The sequence below is a fragment of the Venturia canescens genome, chromosome 2 (genome assembly GCF_019457755.1).
Source record: "Venturia canescens isolate UGA chromosome 2, ASM1945775v1, whole genome shotgun sequence".
Taxonomy (NCBI): Eukaryota; Metazoa; Arthropoda; class Insecta; order Hymenoptera; family Ichneumonidae; genus Venturia; species Venturia canescens.
Genome location: NC_057422.1, coordinates 18956002 through 18978185, shown reverse-complemented (window position 1 = coordinate 18978185; position 22184 = coordinate 18956002). Strand labels below are relative to the sequence as shown.

At 35.1% G+C, this 22184-nt stretch overlaps 1 protein-coding gene and 1 long non-coding RNA gene across 5 annotated transcripts; one reads left to right on the top strand and one right to left on the bottom strand.

Moving 5' to 3' along the window:
* The first annotated feature begins 203 nt into the window (after window positions 1-203).
* Window positions 204-22066, top strand: bbc (choline/ethanolaminephosphotransferase 1 bbc). 4 transcript variants are annotated; one of them, XM_043412240.1, is made up of 11 exons: window positions 204-707; window positions 1734-1881; window positions 8394-8516; window positions 9280-9383; window positions 10657-10791; window positions 11860-11988; window positions 13724-13855; window positions 16537-16695; window positions 16881-17006; window positions 17548-17680; window positions 20129-22066. In XM_043412240.1, exons 1-11 carry the CDS (start codon window positions 471-473, stop codon window positions 20206-20208), a joined length of 1506 nt encoding a protein of 501 aa, XP_043268175.1. In that variant the 5' UTR covers window positions 204-470; the 3' UTR covers window positions 20209-22066. The 4 variants fall into 4 exon arrangements, with proteins under 4 accessions (XP_043268175.1, XP_043268173.1, XP_043268174.1 ...); XM_043412238.1 differs by lacking the exons at window positions 10657-10791; window positions 11860-11988; XM_043412239.1 differs by lacking the exons at window positions 10657-10791; window positions 13724-13855.
* On the bottom strand, window positions 4963-7072 carry LOC122406668 (uncharacterized). The gene is made up of 4 exons (XR_006260045.1): window positions 6929-7072; window positions 6266-6675; window positions 5916-6155; window positions 4963-5112 (listed from the first exon to the last, which is right to left on the bottom strand). It is a non-coding gene; the product is annotated as an uncharacterized lncRNA (long non-coding RNA).
* Window positions 22067-22184: the final 118 nt, after the last annotated feature.

The window sequence follows — 22184 nt, the reverse complement described above, 5'->3', positions numbered from 1 at the left end:
TCAACTAATTTGCACCAAACGTCAATTTTAATTTGCCAATTACCGCCGGTAGCCCGACAAACGATGTGACATTAAAAAAAATTAGAAATTATCCGGCCATGTTCACGAAGATAATCGGTGGTACGTCGTCCTTCTGTCTCTTTCTTCGTGACGTTGGCAAATCGCCGGGAACGCGAGGGACACGCAGTGGCGGTAGTGGCGACTGGCGGAGTAGTGGCGCGACAGCCAACACGATAACACGGGGTAGAACTCCTTTTGTGCTAAGAGATAATTAAGTACCTCGCGTATCTTGTGTGATATGTTTAGTTTACGAAAATTGCGTGATACGCTAAGAGTAGTGTCAACGACGAATTGAAACAATCACTCCGTTTGTGGTGTGACACATCGTAAACGTGAATATAATACAAAATAAAATCAAGAGTGAGCACTGAAAACATTCGGATTCGATTAAAAACCCAAATACATTAAGCATGCTGTTTTATAAGGATAAAATATTGTCGCCGGGCCAATTGAAAAGATTGTCCGAGCACAAGTACAGCTGTTCGAGCGCAAGCATTCTCGACAGCCTTTTGCAACCCTGGTGGGACTGGCTTGTTAGCAAAGTTCCACTTTGGCTTGCGCCCAATCTCATTACGATCCTCGGTCTCATCGTCAATATCGCCACGACGTTAATCCTCGTTTGGTACAGTCCCGACGCCAAAGCTGAGGTAACATAACCTATGATTTTTTACTTCCTGATTCCACCTCTATCTTTTTTTTCTTTATTTACTTACACACTGCTTCATTATTTATCCATTCATACCTCTTCTCCTTCCATCTTTTCTTTTTATCAGGAATGAATATAAATTAATAAAAACTCATGCATTCAGCTAATTACTGAATATTAACTATATCTTTGCAATATATATCTTTTTCACTTATCGCTATTACTTTTTAGCAAAATTTCTTATTTCCATATAAATTGTAGATAATGGTTTATTCATCTTTGTTTTTGTTTCACTTATTTTATAAATTGAGAAATGGAGCTGAGTTTTAACATCAACTCTTAAAAGACATCTTGATACATACTGTGTTCTTTTATTCAAAATAGTCTACGCTTTTAGTATTCTCAAATGACTTACTGATATTTCACAAGAATGATTCGAATAGTGGGAATCGAAATTCGATTGTTCACTATTCATTGACTTTTTTGTCATTGCTGCACACTAATAAAAGATCTCTTTAAATGAGCTCCACAAATGCACAAACTTCAATTCACCATCAGTTCAAATTATTCCAATGTTGATTATCATGAATGCTGTATCATGTTCCTTTTTTGTCCCTGCTGACCAGTTTTTCTGATTGCTTACAAAGTCCTGCTATAATGCAGGTTTTAAATTTCTTGAAAGCAATCGCTTTGATGTTCGGGTGAGAATAGTTTTTTCTTTGATTCTTGTCACACGTACTAACAAAAATAAATAAAAGTATTCGTTGAAATAGTTCACTTGTTGTTTTCAAGTAAATGTTTTTAGTAATTTCTTTTACTCGTGATGAGCTATCACAGTTTCTAAATGTCCTTGAATTTTTGCTTGAAGGTCAGGATTGTGATTTTAAACATTTTCCCAATGTTTGTGATAATTTTTTTTCGTATATCTTACAGGACTTGTTCCCATTTGTATATTTTAAGTTCTGATTAAACATAACATTGTGACGATTCATCAAAAATTACTCATTTTTGTTGACTTATGAACTAGGCACCAAGATGGGCGTGTTTTTTGTGCGCTCTTGGTCTCTTCATTTACCAAAGTTTGGATTCCATAGATGGAAAACAAGCGAGAAGAACAGGGACATCTTCGCCATTGGGAGAGCTATTTGATCATGGATGCGATTCAATATCAACAGGTAAACTGAACCTTTAGATTTTCAATAATGTATCCGTCTTTTCATCCATTCCTAACATCATGCTTTAGGAATGGTTAGGATTTTGGATATTCTTTGGAAAAACAGTTCCATCGTTCTGATTATCGAGACATTAATATTAATCAAAAAAGGATAGAATTTTTAACTGTAGAATCTGGGTTGATATTGTGACTTTTGGAGTTGAGTCACAACAATTTGAAAGTTTACCATATTTTATTTTATTTTAATAATTACATTATTTGAATAATTTCGAATGGACCAGCATGGTTTATTCGGTTGATCAAGGATGATAGACAACAGCTCCACAAGTTTTATGCTTTAGTTGAAAATATTGATAGATTAGAATGTCAAAACTCCACAATTCATCACGCATTTCAGAAAATTCATCCATTTTTGAACTTCAAAAGCATTAACAGCAATTGGTGCGCAGTCAATGCGAGGTTCTAGCGACCACCAAAGTTGAGCTGTTTCTGGCAAGCCATAACAATACTCTTATGGTAGGTCTTGCAGAAACGCGAAAAGTAAAAAATTTGGAATGAGGTTAAATAAAAATAAAATGAGCACTTGATAAGCTTAAATTTGAAAGATTTATGATTGGAAAAAGTTATAACAATACTGTAGAAATGTTTTTCAATATTTCATGAAACTTATTTTCCGTAACATAAAACAAGGTCCGCCCTACAGTCAAAGGTGTATGAATTTTAAGAATCCTTTTTTCTAATCTTCTATCATATAACATCGACTTATTTTGTGGAAAGCTTTAATACTGTATATACATAAAATTTTTAAAGCATTGAATAATTAGCAAAAGTCGTAGAGTAATCTCGAAGAAGGGAAAAGTTGAAAACGTTTTAGGCAATCATGAAACCATTATGTACAACGAGACAAGGAATCACTCGATTATTTGTCAATGAATTCTGTATCAAAGCAATTGTGAATAATCTTTGAAACATTTCATTGTTGCAATAACAATGAACTTAAAACAGGTTTTCACAGTATAACCCCAACTTTGCTCGAGTCGTTATATACCAGAATTATACGTGGTATAGAAATGTTATTTACGGATATTCTAATAAAATTATAATGAATGAAAAAATTGAATTTGCAATAAATTGAATAGTTCATATGGGAATGTAAATTTTTCGTTTGACATTGCCACTGAAGGACAAAAGGTAGAGTCACCTTGATTTTTATTGGCACTATTGACAAATGAGACATTCCTTATGCTATCGTATTGTGAAAACAAAAGCGATAACGAGAAATAATCGATAGTACGTATGGCCAAGTGTCGAGAAGCGCTCGCTGAGTAAATTCATTAAGGTGATGGATCAGTCGGTAATCACAACCGTGAGTGCGAGAGAGATAGCTGCAAATTTTGAAAATGAAATTTTTCCACATAGTTAGTCTGATCGAAAAAATAAAAATGTCATCGGATTTTTCCGATCGTGCTGCGTACGATGACATTTTTATTATTTTAATCGGACGAACGATGTCAAAGAGTTTCAATTTCAAAAATTCGAGGTGTGATTACCGACTGATCCATCATCTTAAGAGGATGGATCAGTTGGTATATCGCAACCGTGAGTGCGAGAGAGATAGCTGCAAATTTCGAAATCGAAATTCTTTGACACAGTTTGACCGATTAAAAAAAGGCTCTGTCAGTCGATTTTTGCCATCGTTCCTGCGTAGGCTGACAAAGCCTTTTTTTAATCGGTCAAACTGTGTCAAAGAATTTCGATTTCGAAAATTTCAAGTGAGGTTAGTCGACTGATCCATACTCTTAAAACTCCACACTGAGAAAAGAATGGTGTTGAATTAAGGAAGTTCACGCGAATCTAAACGAAATTGAAAATTCCAACTTTAAGAAATGAAATTTGGAAATATGTTAGAAATATACATCGTGCATCTATTCCCAAAATTATTATAGGATCTACCGTCTAGTGGTCGAGAAAACAATTCACGAAAATCACATTTTTTGAAGGGTTATACATAGGCTCTTATGCCGGTTGTCACATTTTACTTGACGATTTTACTACGACGGTATTTTAACCGCTACCATTATATTAAAAATTTATCAATCTCAACAAATAAGTTACACATAATTTTAATAATTGCGAGAATAAATATTAACCGTTTCTTTGATCATGAAAAAAGCAAAAAAGTTCAGTTGCTTTTTTGAATCACAATTATCTTCCTTAATGTCTATCAATGGCTGTAAAATATTATTCAATTATTTTAAATCTGTTTGGTTATTTTATTTTTTGGTTCTTTAATATTTTCGGAATCGTATGTATGACGCTGAAGTTTCCAACGTTGGAGTCCAACGAAATGATCGAAAAAAACTCTCCAATAATTCCAGTAATTCTCCTATTTTGTTCCCTGCCAAATTTCCGATTCGTAGTTTTTCAAGCTGCACCAACGATTCGTGACATATTAAATTGGTGAATTACAAACGTTTTTTTTCGTTCATTTCGTTGGACTCCAACGTTGGAAACTTCAGCGTCGTATCGTATGTTTGTTAATCAGATGGTTTTCGAAGGCATGGTACGTCTAGAAGCTACGTTTACAGGCCCGTGCAGATATTTAGTACGAGTTCACAGTTCTTTTATTTCCGGCGCTATGTGCTCACAAAAGGGATAAGAATACATATTGCGATGACGAGAAAATAGCTTACTTACAACGAAACACTACTTGCGTTAGTTGATTCTCTATAACTCTATAACTTTTTTAATTTTTTTAATGCGCTAACAGCATTAAAAATTTCCACGACATACGATATTTTCTTACCGTATTTTATTGAAAAATCGATCAAACCAATCTGCAATAAGTACCAGATGTGTTCACTGGCACTTGAATATTTAACAGCGAAAACGTGGAAAGTTTTAAAGCAGATATCCAATACTTTGAGCAATGACGGAACTTCATACAATACCGAATCGACGCGAACAAAAATTTTTTGATTTCGGTTATTTTTTCACGAACGACGATCATATATGGGTCGAGACAATGACGTTAATAATCAAAAATTTTATTACAAGAACAGCAATATATTATGATATTTTTGCTGAAAGTGAACCAACCGTGGCGTGTGCAAAATGAAACTGCCTTTTGACTTAATTATTGACGGTTTACAGTTTCGAGTCTTTGTCTTGACCATCCCCTTCGGGGGAATGAGGAATGGCATCAACGATATTTGAGCAGGCACTTTCTGCTCTGTAAAATATTTGAAAAATATGTGCTTAAGGTAACTCCTGTACTGCATGCTAGTAAAATGAGTGCTAAATTTTCAAAACACTTTTAGACCAAGTTTAATGTACCGATTAAATGTATTGTTAGTGGATTTGTATTACAGCATATCTTATTAACATGTAAAAATATAAAAAACGCTAGTTTTGCAAAACCATCAACTGATAAATGCAAATTTCCACGCTGACACATTTTCACTGGTATTTTTCAAAGAACTATCTGCGTTTTTTGATCCATTTTATTGCAACAAGTCTCATTTTGTTCGTCAACTGGTCCTCTACGAATCCACCATGTAGTTGTTTTTTTTTAACTTGATTGTTTCACTGTTGCAGCTAATTGTTCATTAAGTGAAGAAACTTTTTCATTCATAATTTCTCTCAGGAATGAGTTTAAAGGAAAATCTACGTGGGGAATTCGTAGAGGATCGGTTGAGAAACAAAATGAGACTTGGTGCAATAAAATCGGTTAAAAAATACAGATGATTATTTGAAAAATACCTGTGAAAATGTGTTATCATGGAAATTTGCGTCTATCAGTTGATAGTTTTGCAAAACTATAATTTTAAATATTTTTTCACGTTAATAAAATATGCTTGAATACATATCTACTAACAATAAGTTTAATCGATACGTCGAACTTGGTCTAAAAGCGTTTTGAAAATTTAGCACTCATTTGACTAGCATGCAGTACAGGAGTTACCTTAAATAAAATCCCGATTATCTAGTCAACTTTGAAAAAAAAACAACCATGAAGTATAGATAGTTTCTTACCGTCATCTCGCTGTAAAAGTCAACTCGTCCGTGACTGCACTATTTTTTAATGGGCAAACGATTTGGAGTTCGAAGCAGCAAAATCTTCATCAATCAAAGAATAGCCACTGGAATTTTTCAAAATTGGTCATGCTCCGATAGCGTTAACAATTTTGTCTGAGACTTTGCGCATCTGTTCTTGTTGAAATTTAAAAGTTGTCTTCCAACGTTCCACGGCCAATTAACACGGAGCCTGATTAGCTTGAAAACAATCATACCGAATTTAAAAATGCCCCTCGATAGTTACGATACCATAATTTTTCAATTTTCTCACAATCATCGATTGTGCCGATATCAGCATTGGAACTTACTGCATCGTTCAACTGACTTATTATTTCGCGACAGTTCCTTCTCAACAGGTTCCATATAATAAGTTTCGGGGATCTCACCAGGGAAGGTTTTGACAATGTCTTCAGATTAAAATTCTAGATCATCGTTTTTCAAAACGCTGCAATTATAAGCATAACAAGAACAGTTAATGTGTTGCGAAGTTGTCGCTTCAAAGTTCTCGACTTTTTGTAATATTGTTGGATAAGACGTCCTTGTAAGCATCGCTCTTAAAGACTTGACAGGCCGCAACGTTGAATGTTTCGAAACGCTATTTCCCCAAGAACAGCATTTTGCAGTTTCAACTCGTGATTTTTCGAGCCTGAAGTGGTCGCGGCTGAGGACTATCAGAATAAGAACGATTTGACCCTGAACCGTTGGAGATATCGATGGTCTGAAACGTAAAAAACTTAATTGCGTTAATTGTTTCGGAACAAGCCAGCAATTATTCCCAAATGTGTGTTTCAATTAAGCAAACTATAAAAACGTGACTTGACAAATAAAAACAAATGTAACAGTGTATATATAAATGTAACGTTCATTGATTGCGAGTTTAAAAAAATAACGTTGAATGTATTTTTCAGTACTTTTTAAATGTTCGATCAGTTCTGGTATCTCCCATTCGACCAAAATTTTTTCGCACCTACCAGTCATCCTTTTTTACAGGCACAAATCAACACTTTTTTTCTTATAATAACTTATTCCTGTCTTACAATATTTTTTGGACACAGTACACAGTTCACGATATACATGAAAAAAATCGAATTTCGCACGTTCACGACGGCGACTCGGACGAGACTAATGTGCTCCTTCAACTTATTCTGGAAGCATGAAATATAATAATCGTTCGCCGGCAGTAGAAGAGGGAGGGGGCGGGGGGTGTTTACAATTTTGGCGATCCTCGCTTCGACACTGATGTAAACAACGGTTCGCGCGAGAATAAAGGCAGAAGTTGGCTCAGTTTAGTTGGTTCAAGCATGGCATTGGTTACTATTTACTGTACATCGAACTCATAATTTAGTTGATCCGAATATACCAATAGCGCTCATACAACTGAACGTTTATTTGTATGAAAGCCTCCGATTTATTCTTCCAACTTGATTGATTCAAGCAAATTATTATTCCATTCGAAATATGACCACAGGTTGGAGGAACAGACACCAGATTCATTGAAATTTGTTGAACCTCATAATTTAGTTGTACTAAGCATTTTTTTTGTTAACTCAATTCAGCTATGTGAACAAAACTCGATTTAAGGATATATTGCACAGGCGATACAATGTTGCCATGCTAAACCATGCTAAAAACATAAAAAAATTCAAAATGATCAGAATTTTATAAAATTTGGTGAACATATTCTTTAGTGCCAAATTTGACAATACAAATTTTTTAAGATTTTTCTTCTGTACAGTTAGCGAGTAATTGATCACTAAAGTTCACGTGTATAAGCATAGCGTTTCCATATATATAGGTATACATTCCAGGCATAAGAAATCTGCTTTAATGCGTAATTACTCGATAACTAAACAGAAGAAAATTTTGAAAAAATTTGTGTTTTCGCACTTGATGTTGAAGAACATTATCACCAAATTTCATCAATTTCTAATTATTTCGACTTTTGTATCATTCACCCTTAATTTAACGAAACCGATGTCAACTAAATTTATTTGATTGGCTCAACCATTTTTTCTCAGTGCAGTGTGAGCCTATTACGCACCCACCTGCCGCTCCCGATATCTTTTTTGCCGTTCGATAACCGTGAATGAACAATGTACGAGACCGATCGATAAACATTCGATCCGATAATTTTCGCTCGATTGTTACTCGAAAAAATGAGTAATGTGAGAAGATACGTTGAACCATTATTTTACAATGCAAACGATGTTCAGTTTATCTTTTAAATTCGAGAAATTAGATTCGACAAAAAAGCTATTAGACGAAGCGAAAAATAACTAGAAACGAATCGTAGCCATTTGATTATTTTTCGCTCTGAATCTCATCACACGCTCGTTTCATTATCCAATGAGCTTTTGCCATTGAGCTTGTGCTCTTTAAAATTGTGAATTTTGCAACGTTTGTTGTACTAATTAAAAAAACATGATTTTTTTTCAGTTTTTGTTGCCCTTTCTGCCTGCATCGCAGTTCAATTGGGATTCTATCCAACGTGGATGTTTTTCCAATGTTTTTGCGCAATGACATTGTTCTATTGCGCCCACTGGCAAAGCTACGTCTCAGGTGAGAAAACGTTAACGTCTTTAGCATTAAAACTCTCCGCGACGTCTTAATTCAATTGACGTGGGCAACATTCGTGTCCAACATATTTTTTGCCGAATTAGCTTTTCAGAAAATTATTTAAACTCACGTAGCTATTCTCATTCATGAAGCAAATGCAATGCGAACGGTGAGAAATGCAGAAAAAAAACCACACGAGTCAATTCCATCGGACATTTTTTTAGGTCGTAAAACATAAAATCTAGTAATTTATACGTCGAAGTTGAAGAACAATTGAAAATTGAAGTCACAATTTTTTGAACATTCGCATATTCAGCAGAGATATTCGTAACGCCAGGAACGAGCAGCAGGGTTCTTCGAAAAATATTTAACGCCATTTTAAGACGATTATTAACGACCGAGTTAATTTTTCCTACTAAAGAACTTAACAATCTTGAGCAACGCTAGTCCAGCAGCGATCGAGACGGCTGGGAACGCGAAAATAGCAAAATACTAGGACACAACCCTTTCCGCCCAAAAATTCCTTTCCAATAAAATTTTTTTCATACACCGCGAATTCAGGTGAGATAACAACTTTTGTTGCACTCATGTAAACTGAAATGAGCGCGAACGAACCACGGTTTAAAAATCGCAATAACTGCCCAATTTCATTACATCATTTTAATTACAAAATGCCATAGAACTCAAACGTTGCTGCTCCCATTATTTCTCCTCTTTTTTTTTTACCTGTTAAACTGATTTTAATGGTTTTTCGACTTTCTTACAGGTTCGTTAAAATTCGGGAAGATCGATGTCACCGAGGCCCAATTCACGATAATGACGATTCACTTGATATCCGCCATCTTCGGTCCCACAGTCTGGATGATGGAGGTTGTATCTAATTTTTTTCAAACACGTTTACTACATTCCGGGAACTTGTTTAATTAGCCCACTATCAAAACCTCCTGATAAGAGTTTATTTATTTTCATTCCGGACGTTTTTCGCGAAAATGTGTTTTTAGATGCGAAATTTGCACTCGATATTTGAGTATCGCTAAAAAACTATGCTATTGTGATATACGTACCTGCTCAATTTAGAATATCATTAGCAATCGTAATCAGTCTCGTTGAGAATCATTTTACGCGCTTATCAAACTTGATTATTTTGACGCATACTCATGACGTCCATGCACGGTTGCGCACTGTGCGAGTTTTGCATTTCGCACTGCCTGCACATTCGTATTAATATTTTTTTATTCAAAATAGATCGGATATTCATTGGATAACGAAAATTCGAAAATACGTTGTTCTCACTTTCATCATGGATTTTTTAAAATACCGAAAATTTATTATTACCTAGCAGAAACGAGAAACCTAAGAGTCATCGTCAAATATTGATGAGAGAAATATTTTTGAACATGTAAAAATATGGAAACTTGTGTTATTTTTTCGAAGCGATTTCCGTTTATTTATTTATACATAGAAGTGAGGTGTTTTCGTTGCTAGTTTTTCCTGTTTCAGCGTTTTTTTCTCTGTAAAATATTCCGCGCTGCATTGACACGAAGCGAACGCAGACATTTCGTTTTCATCAGTTCATATGGTGGGTTCAAGCGACACAAAATAGCCAAGATTTGGAAATAGAACGGCTTGAAAAACATTCGTGTTTTAAACCAGTTTTTTTGATATATTTCAATGAATTATAATTATTTTTTTAATCGAAAATTTCGAAAAATCGTCGAATCATTTTCCGAGTTATCGCTTACGTCATTTTTGTGAACACACTTTTGAAAAATTCGATTCGTTAAAACGTTTGCAGCGTTCTCTACCAGCAAGAGCTGAAAGTTCCTGCAATCGATTGTCTCGAAAATTCGTCCGATTTTGCGCTAAAATATTTTTAACGTTTCATTACAGAATTGAAGTTGTCAAAGCTAAAATGGACTAAAGCTTTACAGTAGCCAGAAGAGTTATTTTCCTTCTCAAAATATTCAAAATAATATAAAAAACGAAATTTTCATTGTCTGCGAACAAGCGATCCGAACTGAAGTGTGAAATGAACTTTTCCTCCAAACTGGCAAAGTCATGTGACAAATACAATTGTTTTCAACAATTTTATCAAATTTCGAGAAAAAGTTTCGTGGGAGTGTAACTGAAAAATTTCTTGCAGATACCGTTGATAGAGGGTTTTGAATTAAAATATTTGATAGGCGTTATGACGGTGGTGTGCGCGTTGACAAGCTTATATGCGATGTTTTCGGTGATATTTACCGGAGGAGTGGGCAAGAACGGCTCGACGGTCGCTGTAAGTTCCTCCAAAACATCCGAGGCTCATCACGATAGAGATATTATTAGTTTGAAAATATTAAAATGAAAAGATATTGATTGCATATTGAAGAGAGAGAGAGAGAGAGAGAGAGAAAAATTGGATTTTTAAGATATGTTGAAGATATGGGATCGGCATGGCATGGATCAGGAGCGGTGCTGAGAAACTCACTTATATCCTATATACGTACATATATATATATATATTTGTTTATTTATTTATATATATGTATATATTTACTTTTACTTTACGTAAATTTGAAGAAAAACATATCTGACTGGTTTTTGTCCTTTTTTTATTCACTCAAACTCGATCACAAATAACCAACGAAACGAAATCGACGCCACGCATTTATTTTTTGTTTTCTTTCTTTTTTTTTTGCCTTCTTAGACTCGTCCCTTGCTCCCTCTTTTCGTCCTTCGCTTTTTCGCCCACCGATCTCTTCGAGTTTATCGTATTCATTCCCTTCTTAGCCCAGTGACGAACCAAAAAATAAAAACGCCTCGTCATTGGTTACTAAAAACTTCACCTGAGAATCATTTCTTTTTCTCTTATTGCTCGTAGTGTTGGATCGCGAAAAATGTTCAGGAAACAAAAACAATACGAATATTGTTGATAGTTTTTATGGATGTATTTATTCACGAAGATCGTTTGGTTTTTTTTTTTGGTTTGGTGCGTAGGAAACGTTCGACTTTTCTTTCATTTCTCATTTTCTTCGTTGCTCATTCAAAGTTAAGGAGTTCCTTCGAGAATTTATGGCAGGGATATATTTCGTTTATTGTTTACTATTTGGATACGATTAGGCGGATGAAACGTTCGTTGGGTACGTCGTTAGGATAATTTGGACTGCGAAGCCCACTTTTAGATCCCGAAAAAATCTTTCTCAAATTTCGATAATCTTGGAGGCCTGAGAGTCGTTGCTCGCGTGCTCAACAGTAGCGTTCAACGCTCGTGACAACAAACGATTGTTACCTGTATTTTCGTGTAAAAAAATATGTATTTCTTTACGTAATTTTTAACCATGAAGGTTTGTGTGCATCTGTTTAGGTCCCTGGGCTTGGCACCATATCTAACTGCGTTGCAGCTATTTTTTATGCAGGCTTCATTCATATCTTCCTTGAATTCTGTAAATCATTTGCTTCCGGTGGAATCGGAAAGAATGGTTCTACTATTGCAGTAAGTTACATTTAAACGACAAAAGATTTTTGAAAAATGTTACGTCGTTGAAAAATAAAAGTTGCGGATATGAGTGGATGGAAAAAAAATGGTAGAATTAAAAAACGAAAAGATCGAGTGCATGGAAATGCATTGGCTTCGAATGTCTATTCTATTTTTCGTATTTACTTTCTACTTGCTATTCCAAATTATTTCAAATCGTACGACTTTTGCCAATTCTCTCCACCCCTCTCTCTATTTTCAGTCTTCTGTACTCTTTCAAAATTATCTTCGTTTTTCAAGCATTTGACGTTTTCTCGCAAAATACTCTTTATGACTGGTTTACTCACAGCAATGTACGAATTGGTGGTGCGTGTGTGTGTGTGTGTGTGTGTGTGTGTGTGTGTGTGCTACTCAGGTCGGTATTGGATCGCTTCCTTCGGCTCGGTATGGAGATGAAAATTTCAGTACTTTTCTCATTTATCTTGAGTCAAAAAAAATGGAAAATTTGTTTTTCTTTCACGTGGTGCAGCGAACGTTCTACATTACTTTTTTTATTTAGTTCTTTTCTGCACAGATACAAGCTTTTTTGAAATAATGTTTGAACTCAATTTTCTTTACACGAGGCTGTATAATTTTGTTTTAAGGAGGAGAATAAACAGATCTGGACAATGCCATGTGCGTGGAAACTCTGAACACATGTGTTGGATACTTTTTGCTGACTCTAATTCTTCAAACTGTGGCTTTCTTCTTTCAAAAGGCTTTTGGGAATTAGGTGCTAGAATTCATCGGATTCTCTATAATCTTCTACCAAATTATTCATCCAAACGTAAAATTTGGAACGAAACCCTGAAACTTCGGCCATTTTTCGCTAGGAGCGAGTTCCGAGAAGCATTTCCTCCTTGTAACTAAACAATTGTCCATTCCGTACGAAATTTTCGTTCGTGTCCTGGAGAATTAACTAAAAAACGTCCTGGGTCGAAATCTCCTCGCTTCTCATAGAGACCTTATAACACACATTGGAAAAAACGGTTTAACGCAATTGGAGGCTCTTTCAAAAATGTATGAGGAAAACTTTCTCAATTCTAACCATTCTTTCACTCTTGAGTAGGCTATTTTTAGGGACTAAAATAAGCCTCGCACCATACTCGCATGTCGAATCTCTCAATACAGGTTGAAAAATCGATAGTCGACGAGAAAATGAAAGTTTTTCGTGATGAAAAGGACCCAGTAGTTCGTGTTATCCATTTTTTTTTCTAAACGTTGTATGCAAATATCTGCAGATACGAGATTGAACAGAAATTAAACATCAGTCAGATACACATGAATATTTTTCATATAAAAACTTGTGCAATAAAAAAAGCATCTCAACTCCAATCTGTTACTACGAGCTTGGAAAAGCGAAGGAAAACGCTTGATTTTCTGCAAATTTGCACTCTGCACTGCTTTTACGTCACTGGGAAGAAAATATTTGATTTTTCACGGTGTTTGGAAGCTACGATTGCGGGGGCACGAGAAAAATTTGAATTTACGTATACAATCGCAAATTTTTCTGCTTCACAGAACAGAGAATAAAATCATTGAATCCGAATTCGTACGAATGATACAACTGATAAATAAATAAAAGAGCGTAGAAAAAATAAATACAAAAAATAACAAAAATAAATGAATGAGACAAAGAGAAGTGAAAAAATGGACTTCTGCTAATGTGACTAACGGAGTCTGTGTTTCGAATGTTGGACTTTTTTACATGTAGGTGCCTTATACTGGCACCGAGGTGAAGGTGTTTCCGTTATGGGGAGCCGTAGGAATCGCGGCTTTACTCGCCCAGAGCAGTATGTCCGTCATTCTCGCCGGTGGTGTAGGAAAAAATGGCTCCACCGTGGCCGTAAGTCAGCTGTAAAGATCGTAGGCTCGTTATGTAAAGCACCCATTCACAGGTTTTCCCATCCTTCTGCGCTCCACAGATTTTCACCCTTAACTTGCTAAACAGTTATTGTTTTATAAATAACTGTGAATATAACGAAGCAGTATAAAAATTGAGAAAAATAAATAATCGAGGAGCGACGAAAGTTCATTAATTCAAAGATAATTATTATCCATGCAGACTATATAATTTTTACTTTCTTTCGTTAATCACATGATTTGAATTTCCATCGGTGCATTTTCATTCAATCATTTATTATTCGTTTCCATAGACTTTATTTTTACTCCAATTATTTCCTGTCAATCACAATTTTACGTTTGTCATATTTTTTCAACGAAGACAATTGTTTCATATTTTCTCGTGTATGAGACTGAATATCATCTTTTTTTTCGACGTAGGTGCACCTTATTGATCATATTGTAAATATGTAAATAATAGCCACAATCGAAACATTTATTTCCACAAGTTTTGCAGTTTTTCTATTATTTCAAATTGAACTTCCAAATGAATTAACTGCTTCAGGCTTTTAGCAACTCGTACGTTTAATGGGCTGTATCGACAAGAAGCAGAAAATAAATAAAAAAATCTAGAAAATTGGCAACTCAATGTCACATAATGAGATTAAAAAACCTCAATTACGAATTCAGTTTTCAATTGAAAATAGTCGGAGAAAAAAATGAATGCATAAGAAATTCTTATTCGAGATTCGCTGAAAAATAAATTTGAACGGAAAATTTGTTTTGACTTTGTTGAGGGATCGAAACGTTGGAGAACAATTCAAAGAACCTAAACATTCCATTGAGAAACGATTTCACATAATTTTGGTGATTGTGCTCGCCATGTTGAAACAAATTTCACTTTTCCTGAGGCTGTAGATTAAGGGAAGATCCGTAGGGATTGATGCGGAGGGTCGATGGACCTTCCTCTCTATAAATTTCTTGTCTCTGCCTCATTTTTATGTCGAAAAAAATCAGGGCAGGCTTGCAAGAATCGTGAACTATTTATGGGGAAAAAAATATTGGAAAACGCTGTGATCATTCGTCATTCGGTGAATTTAATTTCTCTTCAGGGTCATAGGATTCAGCCACAAATTTCGTTAGGTTTACTTTTCCACTGTCAGGTTTCTTCCCCTTTAACATTATTTTGTAAACTCATTTGGCAAAAATTATTTGTTCGTTTGTTTAAAGAAACTTCATTATTAATTATATTCTGCCTTATATTAACCTTCGTTATCGTAAACTCGATGACTCACTTTTGTTCGCGTACCACTTTCGAGCGTCACACTTACGAAATCGATCCATTTTCCTCGCTGGCCATAAACGTATTTCGTCTCCTTAAAACAAATACATAAACTCGTTCCTAATTTTCTAAAAACTCTAACATTCCTCTCATCGACTGAAACTTTCTTCGCTTCCATCATTAATTAATCCATTTCGTTGTTCGTTGGAGTCTCGGTTCAACAATCAACGCATGACTTAAGTTAGTGTAATTACGCTCGATGGTTGGAAATGCATGACTTTTTTTATGTACTGCTGAACGTTCTTAGAATTGCATGAATTATTCGTGTGCACGAGCCCTGCATTATGTTTGTTTGGAATTTAAACATTTTTGTAGTTTTACACACGTACGTTGCTCTGTCAGTGAAATTTAGAATTTCAGGTATTTTCGTAGCATGCCCACTTTATTTTTATTTGCGAAGCACAATGCATTTTGGGAATGGAAAATTGTGAATCTTGAAAATGCTGAGCTCTGATGTTGCATGAAATAATAATTATAAGCCGTTTGAAAATAAATCGAAATAACTATTTGACCATTTTCAATGATCTCAATCAATTTTTTGGTACAGAAACAATTTTCGTTCGATACGTGAATATATATTCAATCTCATATAAGAGAAAAGTGAATTGATAAAAAAATGAATGATTCGTTGAAACGCCATTTCTCTATTCCGATGTCGAAGTTTTTGGGAAAATTGTTTCAACACTCTATCAAAACGAAATTGTTTTTATTCGATCTGTAACATGTCAATAATAGTTGCGTTAACGCCTGTGAACAGTGTAAACGTCGGAATTTTAGGTGTTTTTTATTTCTTCTATAAATAAAAATTGGTTGGATGGATTTACATAAAACCTTGTACACATCTTTTACATACTCAGAAGTACTGGAAAATTTTTATTTTTTCTTTTTCAGCATGACGCAGCCGTTTTTGATAACTTTTTTATTTCTTCTATGAACAATTTTCTACTGAAAAATGCACAAAAATTGTGATTTTTTTCTTGAAATGGTCGCCATTTTTGTTTCTAAACAATATTTTAAATAGCATATATTTTAAGAATCTTTTTGGTTTTTTGTCCTGAGACACGTTCCATTTTTGAGATTTGGTGTCAACGCCGATACAAAGGGTGCCATTTTCAACCCACCATTGTACGAAAAAATTAAAAAAAAAAATTTTCCAGTACTTCTGAGTATGTAAAAGAAGTGTACAAAGTTTTATGTAAATCCATCCACCCAATTTTTATTTATAAAATAAACAAAAAAGACCTAAAATTCCAACGCTTACACTGTTGACAGCCCTTAAGAACAAAGAAGCACATCGGACGAGGACTGATCACTGCATAATTCTTTTTCTCTCTCATTTTCAGGGAACTTCGGTGATCTCGCCCATTATTCCATTTAGTTTTGTCGTCGTACCAGCGTTCATTATTTATAGGAAGAGTGCCGAGCACGTTTATGAAAATCATCCCGCATTGTATATACTCGCGTTCGGGATGGTCGCCGCTAAAGTTACGAATCGCCTCGTTGTGAGTAAAGCCATTTCTACTTTGTTGATTTTTTTTTTTGAAAATTTATGACATTCGAATAATAATTTATTTCGACTATAAAAGTTTGATTTACTATTTGTGCTGAATTTTTCGATGTTTCATCTCTACTTACCTGTAACCACAGATTTATTGTTAACTTTTATTGTTATTGTTTGATTTCTCAGGTTGCCCACATGACGAAAAACGAGATGCAATATCTCGATAGCGCCCTCATTGGTCCAGCGATGTTATTCTTGAACCAATACTTCAATTTCTTCATTAAAGAATACTACGTGCTGTGGCTGTGCCTCGTAAGTAACCAAAAAATGTGCTGACAGTATAATGGTGGACTGGTTTTTAAATGAAATTATTGAAGAAGTCTCTTGATAATTGCGGGGAAACTGTATTATTGAATTGGCAATCAATTACCTAGAATCTTGTAACCCTGAATTTTGCCTGAACGTTGGAGTCCAACGAAATGTTCTAGAAAAATTCTCTAATAATTCCAGTAAATCTCTAATTTTGTTCCCTGCCGAATGTGCAATTCGTTATGTTCAAACCAACATCAATGATTCGTTAAATAAAAAAAACGATGAGTTACAAATCTTTTTTTCCTTCATTTCGTTGGACTCCAACGTTGCAAACTTCAGCCTCGTAGAATCTGGTCAATAGTAAAGTTAGTCAAAATAAATCGTTGGAAATTTTGAAAAACCAAAATAAATTCAAATCAGCAAACATCGTATCGACCGAGAGAAAAATCTGTGACAGAATAAACCGTAGGAAATTACGTTGTGGTTGTATAATTTATTCAAAACTTTTTTTACATTCTCGTCGTTATTATTTTTATTTCAGATTTGGGTGACACTAGACTTCCTACGATACAGTACGCAGGTCTGTCTCGAGATTTGTGATCACATGAAGATAATGCTCTTCAGGATACCGCCGCCCGGGGATCGCGGCCATTCGAGTAATAATGAAAAAAATGGTACTACAAATAGGTCACAGCGTACGAGGTTGTTGAAAAAGCAACACCACTGAGAGATCTCACAATCTTTGTGATAACCAGTCTCATGTCCGAGTCAATTTCTTCTGTATCCGTTCCTCTCTCTTGCACTCTTTCTCTATCTTTCTCTTTTTCCCTCTTTCTTCTTCTCTCTTTGTCGCCAGCTCCTCGCGGGACTGTCAGAATGGCAAAAAAAAAATGGTATCGTAACTATTCACGTGGAGTTACAGAAAATCCCAGTGTCAAACCGGATTAACAAGCGGGGAATAATGACACGCAATTGAGTGGATAGGAAATATTTAGAGAAGAAAAATACGAAAGAAGTACCGAAAAAAACAACCCCGCGAAATAGATCATAACGATTGTGTAAATACAGTACCTAAACCCATGCGATTCACTTTCATTGTCATTTTCTTCAACCACCTTTTCGCTACACCCACCCACCCACACCTAATTCTTTTCTTATTTATTAGAGATCTCGTAAAAAAAAAAATTGTTTCGAACGAGCGAACTTTTTTAGGTACGAAGTAAACGTACTAGTGAAATGGAATAGAAAGAGAAAATCAGTCGGAAATAACCGGCCGAAAATTAAAAATGAATAATTTTGTTATACATGAACGATACGAGACAAGAAACAGTGGGAAAAATTAATTTTCTTGTTGTTAGACAGCGCGAGGGTTCTTTTTAGTTGCCACAAAATTTTGTGAGAACACGTGGCGTGTGTATGTATGTGTGTATGCGAATTTTCTTTTTCCATGTTTGTTGTCTGGATTTCTTTTTACCACCGTGTTGGTAATACCCGGGATCATAATTTTTTTGTTTTTTCTCCTTTTTAATTGAAAACATCGGTACGATGTTTCAAAATAATTGAAATCGAGCCGGGGCTCGTTCGTATCGACCCATCAAGAAAATTCATGTTTATCCGTGTATCGATATTTTGATAATAAAAGTGTTGAAGGTTTATTCTTCTGAAATTTTTCGGCTTCGCTGATTTCGGTCGCGACGCGATAATACAATGAAAGTCAAATTTGCGGTTACTGTCCACCGCTTCCTTGCGTCCAGCTGGAGATACCTCATTTATAAGAAGCTCGACGACTCGACAGATCTTTATATTTTGGCGCGTTCAGTACTACCGAGTCCCATTTCCCGCGGCACGTTTGAAGAAAAAATTTCTTCACATGTATTTAGCGTTCTTAGATCTTCTTGCGTTATCAACATGGAATTTTTGAGTTCTGGAAATTGTCCATACATTGTTTGGGATTTTTTTTTTCTTTTTTAGAAAACATGAGCCTCTTTGTGTCCAAAATTTGTCTCGATGTTGATAAATTTCTAGTACTTATTTGAGTATTTAATATTTATAGTACTATTATCGAAATCAACGAGACCGGAAGCTGGACCTTTTGTCGTCAATTTATCGGTCAAGGATGATTTTCGTATTTTTTTACTTTTTTGTAGTGCAGAATTTTTTGGATCAAAACATGCGGTTTGGACCTTGTTCGATTTCGAATTTTTCAGTGAAAACTTCTCTTATTATATTTTTTTTAAATTTTATTTAATCAGACTACACTTCCATAAATTCTGAAAAAAAAATCAATTTTGCCGCTCATTGCTTTTGCTTGCTTCTATACCTCGTTCTTTTCCCTGATTTTTTTCCACTTATTTGCACCTTTTGCTTTTTGTTTTTAATCAAAAGTGTCATTTTTCAATGATCCACTATAAATTTTTGTTTCCTCATTTATGCGGGCTGGGTTTGTTCGAAGAATAAAATGTCATCGAATAATTCGTTATCAGGAATCCATCTCAAATAATTTTAAATGCGTCTCTTTTGAGTGCATCAAATTCTTCGGTTTGTCGCTTCTGTTCAGAATTTTACAAAGAAACTGAAATCCATCCGGTTTTTTGGCTTTCACGAGTCCCCTTAGCTCAAAGACAATATTCACCATGAAAAATGTTCGGCAAGCTCAAAAGAAGCTAAAAAAAAAGTCTCCTCCGTTTTTAGGTAGGTTCAAAAGTTTCTGTGATCCGCATGCTGTACGGACTTGGCTGTTTGTTCTCACGACTCTTAATCATATTTTGTTTAATTTGTCATCACTTCAACATTTCATGTGTCTGAACAGTTGCCATTTTTCATTCTTGAACTAATGTGTTTTTCGTTGTAATTTTCATTTTGTGGGGCTGTTTTATCATCACCAGCGAAAAATGTAAATTTTTCTATAATTTTTCGAACAGTAAGAAATTCGTAGTAGCGATTTAGGTCAATATTGCTGTCACAGTAGAAAAAAAATTGTTCCTTTTTTTTAATTTACAGCTTGAACGTAATTATTCGGTATTTGGTATTTGTTAACCTTGAAATAATTGTTCAGGTTTCGGTAACGCTTCAAAAAAATCCTCATACACGTTGGAATGCATGAAAAATAGTTTTGTTCGCAGTTCGCATGGTGGTGGAACAAGAACCCCTGTTAGACGAGGACCTTCATCACCACGGTTCGGACGCCTCGCTCGAGCTCTGATATCGTGAATCTCGGAAGATTTCGTACACGAGAAATAAGGAATAAATTTATGAATTTGTCGACAAAACACGTGCTCCTGGCGCAAAAAGGAAACAATGACTGTACATAATATTTGAGGACGTTTCAAAGTATTGAAAGGTTTTGTAAATCGTTACAAATTTCCGTCTTACTCGGGCAGTCTGAGTCGAAGAAACGGGAGAAAAAAGTGTTGACACTCGGGTCTCGAAAATCCCCGAAGAGGCTGATTAAAAAATATTCAAAGGCACCGATTTTTAACAGTCCAAATTCTGAGCCGTTCAGTGCCCGCTTCGATAATATGTGTAGAAAAATTTTGTTTTGCAATTACCAAATTCCAAAATTACGCTCTCTCGATACGTTCTATCGTTTTTTTTTCTTAGCCAAAATTTTTACAAATTAGTGTTAAGATTAAACTTCTGGAGGCACCTTTTCTGATGGAAATTCCGAGCCAAATCTTCGTGCAATTCTTCTATGAGTCATTCGAAATCGACTCGGAGAGTGACAGCAAAAGAAACAGATCGAATTTCACATTTATTCGGTATTTTAGATTAGCCTATGTACAGAGTGTCCGAGAAATGGAGGCCACGAATTACTTAGTCAATGGGTCACGTGATTCTCATCTTAAAAAGTTCTCGGACGTTCTCTGCTCCAACGTTAAACGTGATCATCGTTGAGACCGCAGCGACACCTGTCATAGTTTTCATTGAAAACTCGTCTCTTCGTATCCGTAATTTTTTTTTAGAGGTATTCATACACAAGGTGTCCAGAAAATTACGACCGTGAAATTCCCACTGAATAAATGTTGCGATTTTCAAGAAAAAAGTCTTTACACATTTTTTTTGCTGCCGTGCTACTAATGAGGTATCGATAAATTAACCATCAAATTCACTAGTGAGGTTAACTTAAACCCCGGATGGATGTCGAAAAACTGAAATTTCCGTCTGGATTTTTTGAAGTCTTCAGCTTTTGAATGCGTTTTTCGTCAACCAAAAAAAAATAGTGAAGGATCAGAAACGACATCGATCATGAGTCAGAAGGAAAAAATGCGTCACTCGTGTTCTAGAGTTGAAAGAACATTCCGTTCGAATCGCAATGACATGTGTGTTTCAAGTCGAACAAAAAGTGGTTCTTCGAAAATTTCTTCTATTGAGATTTCGAAGGTGGCGCCAGTGGCTAACGCACGTAACCGATTTTCGTTTATTTGAATCTGTATTTGAAGATGTACATGTACAGGGTGCCCCCCAAAGATACACACAAAAAGGAATTATGAATTGTTAACGTGAAATCTGTGATCCCGATATCGCGTTTAAATACCCTGCCTAACTTTCTTTTAATGTTATATTTTTGCACGTTTGCTGCAATGGAATAATTGCCGAACTTGGCATATTTGCGTTCATCTCTCAATTCATATATTATATGAATAGTGTTCGTATATATTTATTAATAAAAACCGCTGTAATTACGAGTTATAAAAATGTACCATTGGAAAAAAGGTAGTGATATAACAATTGCCTCAATATAAGATGATTAGAATATATTTTTCGACCAAAAAATTGTGAAAAACATGCAGGAATCGAGAGAAAAAAATGTTATCGGCTTACAATAAAAACCCACCGGCTTGTTAGGTCAAATTGTGATAAAAATGAATGTAAACGTGAAATACTGCATTTCATTATTGAACGCATAAAGATATATGCGCAAATATAAAAAAGCTCATGTACCATGATTGGAGGAAAACGTTGATTTAACCAAATTAGAGGTTAAGTTTATGGTTCACATTATGATGTTAAACTCGAGACGAATGTGTCGAAAGAATTAAAGTTTCATAATTGTAAAAGAATATCTTTTTATTTGATCATTTTTTAAACTGCGAAAATTATACGTCAAGAAAACCATGCGGCAGCTATAGCCTCCGGTCAATTAGGTCACCAGACAACCTTGGAAATCAGTTCCAGAAA